A 7160-nucleotide genomic window follows, 5' to 3' on the forward strand; every position below is an offset into this window, starting at 1 on the left:
AAATCTATGATTTCTATGGTGTGGGTTCTCTCAACTAATGCAGACCACATTCTTGTTTCTTCTCCAGCTGACATGGTCACAAAATTCAACATCTGGCAACCAAACTCCTGGTGATGTAATAAAAGTTTCAGAACATCTGTTGGGTTATCATTAACTAGCCCAATGGTTTCAAGAGGTAAACAGCAAGAAGAGAAAAACAGGCTTGGTACAGCAGAAATAGAGATGATTTAGCATTTAATCCATTTTGTTAATTTATAAACCCTGTGAAATGTGTTAGCAAAAGTATCTGAACAACTTTAAATCTTCACATTAATCCCCAAGAAGCTACTCCCTTTGACTAGGGAAGAAAGGGGAACAGAAGAGTTTCAGGAAATATGAATTTGGCAATCATCATAAAAAGCCTGCCCTTAACAGTTTTCAGATGAAGAAATCAAAGAAATAAAAAATATAGTCATATTTTTAAAATGCTCTAAAACATTACCGATTAGAGAAATGCAAATTAAAACAACTCTGAGGTACCACCTCACACTTATCAGATTGGCTAACACGACAGAAAAGAAAAATGATAAAATGTTGCAGAGGATGGGGTTAAATTGGGACACTAATGCATTATTGGTGGAGTTGTGAACTGATCCAACCACTACGGAGAGCAATTTGGAATTACACCCAAAGGGCAATCAAACTGTGCATACCTTTTGAGCTAGCAATACAGTCAGACCAACTAGGTCTATATCCCAAAGAGATTTAAAAAAAAAAAAAGGAGGGGGGCAAGACCTACATGTACAAAAATATTTTTAGCCATTCTTTTGTGTGGTGGCAAAGGATTGGAAATTGAGGGGATGCTCATCAACTGGGAATGACTGAACAAGTTGTGGCATATGACTGTGATGGAATACTACTGTGCTATAAGAAATGATGAACAGGCTGATTTCAGAAAAACCTGGGGAAGAACTGATGCAAAGCAAAGCGAGCAGAACCAGAACAGTGTACACTGTAACAACAATACTGTATGATAATCAACTCTGAATGACTATTTAACTATTCTCACCAATACAATGATCCAAGCCAATTCCAAAGGATTCATGACGAAAAATGCTATGTACCTCCAGAGATATAACTGATGGGAATCTGAATACAGATTGAAGCATACTATTTTTTCACTTTATTTTTTTCATAGTTTTTTTCCTTTTGATGTTTCTTCTTTCACAACACGACTGATATGGAAATGTTTTACATGACTGTGTGAATGTTAAAAATTGTCTTTATGTGTAATTGGGAAAAAATAAAATACTACTTTTTAAAAATAAATAAAAAAAATAAAAAGCCTACCCTAAAGACATGGGTTCATTTTAAATCTTGCCTGACATAACTATATTGGCTGTGTGACCCTGAGCAAGTCACTTAACTACATCTTGCATTGATAGAGGAGGTTCCCTATGCAAATGAAATCACAGAAATACAAAAAAGAATTTGTCTGGATCACTGGCATTCAGGATTGGGAAGAGGGAATTGTGGTTTTAGTTAATTATATTTTAGAAGGCAAATTTACTTGTAGAAGTTGAAAATAATTTTAACTATGAATTATTTCTATGCCCAAATTTCTAATAATTATTTCTATGCCCAAAGGGCTATAGAAATGTTCATACCCTTTGACCCAGTAATACCACTTCTAGGGTTGTATCCCAAAGAAATCACGCAAGCGGGAAAAGGACCCATATGTACAAGAATATTTATAGCAGCTCTCTTTGTGGTAGCCAAGAATTGGAAAGCAAAGGGATGCCCATCAATTGGGGAATGGCTGAACAAGCTGTGGTATATGAAGGTGATGGAATACTATTGTGCCATAAGAAATGGGGATGATGCAGACTACATAACAACCTGGAAAAACCTACACGACATAATGCTGAGTGAACGGAGCAGAGCCAGGAGAACGTTGTGCACAGCCACAGATATGTGGATTCTGTGAGGACCAACCCTGACATACTGCACTTTTCTCAGCAACCTAAAGGGCAAGGACAACTCCAGGGGACTCACGATGGAGAATGCTATCTTCATTCAGAGAAAGAACTGCGAAGTTTGAATACAGACTGAGGCACACTACATGCTCGCCTTTTCTGCTTCTCTTTTGTTTTTGTTTTTGGGTTTGTTTTTTTTTTTTTGGTTCTGTTTCTTCTTTCTCATGATTCATTCCATTGGTCAAAATTCTTCTCCACGACCTGACTAGAGCATAAATTAATTCAATGCGAAGTTATACATGACAGTTATATGGGACTTCATGCCGTCTTGGGGAGGGAGGGGAGAAAAACTGGAACTCAAAACTATGTAGAACCGTGTGTGGTAAACTAAAAATAAATAAAGAAATTTATTTAATTAAAAAAAAAAAAAAGCTGGTGGTGAGATTAAGGTACAAAAGCTAGATCTAGCTAAAGTTATAGGATGCTGATAATAGTTATGGATTAGTAAGGAAATCATGGATTTGATTGCTGTGTCTTTAAATATAAATTTTTCAACCATCTTGGACTTAGCTGTTTTAATAAAGTTATGTTTTTAATTTACCAAAAAAAAAAATATACAACATTAAAATTGTGTATATTATTTCAGCTAGAAATAAAATTCCGTACATCTCACTAAGCTATAGGTTTACTTCTGCAGAAGTTAAAGCATGAAGAAAAAGAAAACAATAGTCATACCTGACATAACTGGTTCTGCAAAAACAGGACATTAGGCGAAATAACATTATAAGGACATACTTGGTCTATACAGGAACAATATCATTAATCAGTGATCAACCAAATAACATTGTAGCAAGATTATGAAACATTATGGTTTGGTTAGAAACATAACCATATTGGTCTTAGCAACATTATGCCAGGCATGCCTACACTATATGTGGGTGGACACAGCCTGCCTTTTTCTGGTAGGAGATACATATTCATCAATTGTGGTGTTATAGCCATTACCGTTTACCAAATAATCCATTTTTCAACTTTCCTTTAGAAATCGAAAATACCTGAAATGATCAATAGTACCTCTGAAATGAAGTGTGGTACTTCACTGAGTCTACTACTTCATATTCATTTTGCTTCCCCCAAAAATAACAAAAATTAATACTTACTAAACTAATAACTACAGTTTACAAGAAGTTCAATACTATTAGTTATTGAAGATACAAACCCGACTTTAAAGTAAGAACCTTCTACTAGTATTTTAGAAAAATGAGGTTAGAATCAAACCTACAAAAATTACTTTAGTGGATATGAATATAGACATTTTATCAAGAAATTAAAGTCTATACACAATGTAGGGGCAGCTAGATGATGCACTGGGTTTGGAATCAGGAAGACTCATCTTCATGATTCAAATTCAACCTCAGACATTTTACTACCTGTGTGACACTGGGCAAGTGGTGTCACAGTGACAGTGCTTGCCTCAGTTTCTCATCTGTAAAATGAACTGGAGAAGGAAATGGCTCCAGTATCCTTGCAAAGAAAACTCCAAATGGGGTTACAAAGAATCGGATGGCTGAACAACAATAATACATGATGTGGACCCTGTATTTACAACATTTTAAAAAAGGTTTATTATTACCCTTACAGCTTTAAGATTCTATATTTCACAAAATTCGTGGTAATATATACCGACGGCCCAATGTAAAGAGTGCTGGGCTTGTATTAGTGAGTAAGACCTGAATAGAATTCCTGCCTCAGACACTTAATAGCTGTGTGTGACTGGAGAGTCACTTAACCTGTTTGTCTCAGTTTCCCCCTACACTTCCTACTTAGAGTTGCTGTGATGATCAAAAGAGACATATGTAAAGTATGTAGTTACTATTATGTAAATGCCAGTTAAATTAGTAGTAACAGAGCAATTCCTAAAAATGTTTTTAATTATGGCTGACAATCCTAATATTCCATTTATTTTTTTTCAGATTTTTTTGAAAAGAGCCATGAACAAAAAACTCCACTCTCCTCTATCACCATCCCCTTTTAAAATTATATTACTTACATTATTTTCAGAAAGTATTTCCTGAAACGTGTCAAGCAACCTAAATACCAGGCTCTCTCTCAATTATTTGTAGTTATAAAACTGATTCTTGTAACAGTGAGTTTTACCTGTTGAGATCAATTATCTGTAACCAATTTTAGACACAGCAAAACACAGGCCTAAGCCATACTGTGTACTATGATTGAGCAACTGTAATTAAAATGTACTAAAACTATTCCACAGAAAACTGTGCAAGAGGAATGTTTTACTTTTCCAGAATAAAAAAAAAAAGTCATGCTCATGGTCATGGTCCTATGATTACAAATTTGTCTTGCTGGGCAGGAAGTGATGATTATTTAGGTCTAGGTCTCATTTATTTTAAGGGTATGGCACTTTTGGGATATGTACACAAGCTTATTTGGGAAGAGCATTTGAGGTAAGGGGGGAAAACCACTTGCTGACCGATCAATCCATGTTACCCCTAGTGGGGGAGGGGGGGGGTAGAAAAACACACGGCTCTCTAGTCATGAAAACTTGCCAATACGTTCAGAGAAAGGATAGTATTCTCCCCCTTTTCCCATTGCCCCCCACACCCCAAAGAAGATTCCAAGGAGGAATTCTCCCCGGTCCCGCTGATCTCAGCCTTTAAGCTGGCGGGGCTGCTTTTGGATCGGTTTCCCAAAGGGATCACGGGATCCATGAAGGAGTGTGAGGCTTGTTTATGTGTGTGAGCAATACAACACGACAGGGACCGGACCTGGGAGGCTCTCAGAGCGCCCTATGCCCCAGAGGTTGCAAAGTGACCGTTCGGGAGCAAGCCCAGACAGGGCAAAAACCAAGGAATTAGTACTAGTTTACCCCCCCCCCCCCGCCCCCAGAAATGAAGGCAGGCCCTCACGCACACAGACACGCACACACGCACGTACAGCCCCCCGCCCCCACTCCTCACGGTCAAGTTTGCTAACAAACCACACGCGGGGACCTCGGGGACGCTGGAAAGGGGGCGGCGGGACTCGGGGCTGTTTGCTCGTCTCCCGTCTCCCCGCCCCCCGTGACACTGAGATCCGTGGTTCTTTCAGTCGCACCCAAGCAGCCTCAGCCCCAAGGGTCTGCCCTCGGGGGCCGGGGAGGGGTACGATGGAAAACGAAGGGATTCACTTCAGATGAGGAGGGGCTGAGGCCACCCACCCCCTTTTGTCAGGAGGGGGAGCGTGGGGGGTGAACCCTCCTAGGAGGCGACAGGACAAGCGAGACGATGCATCTCCTCCCCACGGCCCGAGAAGAAAGAAGGCCTAGTCCCTGAGTGGGGAAGGTCCCGCTGTCAGGCGGGCAAACTAGTCCCGGAGCGAGCGAGTCGTCTCCCGCCGTCCGGTTGGGAAAAGGCGGAAGAGGGACTACTTTGTTACCTCTCTGCGCGGAGCCGAGCGAGGAGGTGATGAGTCGCGCGGCCGCGCAGGTACAAGCGCAGCAGCCGGACATCTCCGCCGGGCCTAGGCCGGGGCTGCCCCGCCGGCCGCCCTCTCTCCGCCGGTTCCCGGCCTTAGCCGCTTTCTCTGCCCGGCAGTCCGCTCTGACTCGGCTCCAGCCACCCTCGCCTGCCCCAGGTTCAGTGCAGAGCCTGCTCGCCTTGTCACTAGGCCGCACTGCTCTTCGCGCCCCGCAGCCGCCGGCTCCGCCGGGTAGATATCTAACCACACCCCCCCACCCCACTCTTCCCTTCCTCCCCCCACCCCCCTCCCGCCCACCGGGCCCGGGAGCGTGCGCGCGCCTGCGCCCTGGGATGCTGGGGGGGGGAGGGGAGGGGGCGTGGGCACGCGCCGGGGGAGGGGGGGGAGTACGTGAGATTAACGTGAGGTGGAGTAGGAAAGGAGAAGGGGGCGGAGACTTGCACTTGCGACCTCGCGTACCCAAAACTCTGTTTAGGGACTACATATCCCGCCAGGCCATTCACGGAGGTGGGCGCCCTGCCGTGTCCTTGGATTGGAGGATGGGAGACGTAGATCGCAGACAGCTTGCCGGGAGTTGTAGTGCGATACTTACTACCGATTGGCTGGATTGAAAGCTTCCGGTGGGGATTGTTTATTTATTCTGCAGCCAGAATAACCCTTGGGAATCCATTAAAGTGGTCCAGGAGGGCTAATTATCATGCTAATATGTCGATATTGAATTTCAATCATTTTAAAGTGAACACATCTTATACATACATGCTTTTCAGTGCTTTCTAGAATTTTTTTTTTACATTCTGTTTGATTTTCCTAAAATTTGAATTGTCCAGTTGAGGATAATTAAGGGTTTTTGTTTGTTTTAAGATATTACAGCTAACAACTTGCAGTTTATTTCAAGCGATAACTTGGCTAGGCTGTTGTGATGAATTTTGGAGGATCATAATTTTAGAATTGGATATTACAGGTTATATAATCCAATTTACATAGATGAGTGAGGCCCCAAAAGTTTAGTGACTTGAATAAGTAGCTGAGCTAGGACTCAACTTATATTCCTTCACATCACCTCAGAATGGTCTTTGTCTCTATCCAGGGGAATTCAGTCTGGGGGAAAAGTTACTTATCACAGCCAGTGAGCCTTGAGGTGGCTGCCACTACTAGACCATTCATTTCCCTAGAATAATTTAATTTCAGAAGAATGTTATCATGTTAGTTTGTAACTTCTGTCTAATGTTGAATTTTTGAAAAAATGAATGCTTCTATGTAATTGAATCCAATCACATGGAAATGCTAGTTTAACCCTTTTCTGTGTGCTTTCTGAAGCATTAAATTCTGTGCATCTCCTTCTTTAATGGGATATTACTATTAGAATAGACTTCAAAGAGAAAACTGGGATTTAATAAACTATTTCAACTGGATAATATGGGCATTTTTCATTTAAATTTAGTTGTGAGTTCGTCAGATCTATAAATAAGTGGTAAAGATATAAAACTAAAAATAAAGAGGCCCAGGATAAACTGAAAGCCACAATATGCCAGCCACCTCAAGGCTTAATGGCTGTGAACAGGTATACTTTCCACCAGACTGAATTCCCCTGGAAAGAGGCAGACAAAGGCTATTGGAAATGATTTGGAGGAATAATTGTTAGCTGTCTTGAACAGGGATCCAAGAACTGTTCATAAAGAATTGAGGTCATACCAACATCTCATACCTTAAACTGAGATAAGGTCAAAA

At 41.5% G+C, this 7160-nt stretch overlaps 1 protein-coding gene across 1 annotated transcript in view; it reads right to left on the reverse strand.

The window, feature by feature from the left end:
* Nucleotides 1-5763, reverse strand: part of CLPX (caseinolytic mitochondrial matrix peptidase chaperone subunit X) — a 48242-nt gene extending 42479 nt beyond the window's left edge. The window contains exon 1 of the mRNA XM_036734785.1: nucleotides 5391-5763. Within this exon, the coding sequence (XP_036590680.1) occupies nucleotides 5391-5463 (73 nt within the window). The 5' untranslated portion in view covers nucleotides 5464-5763. The remainder of the gene's footprint in view (nucleotides 1-5390) is intronic.
* Nucleotides 5764-7160: the final 1397 nt, after the last annotated feature.

This window comes from Trichosurus vulpecula, chromosome 8, assembly GCF_011100635.1.
Source record: "Trichosurus vulpecula isolate mTriVul1 chromosome 8, mTriVul1.pri, whole genome shotgun sequence".
NCBI lineage: Eukaryota > Metazoa > Chordata > Mammalia > Diprotodontia > Phalangeridae > Trichosurus > Trichosurus vulpecula.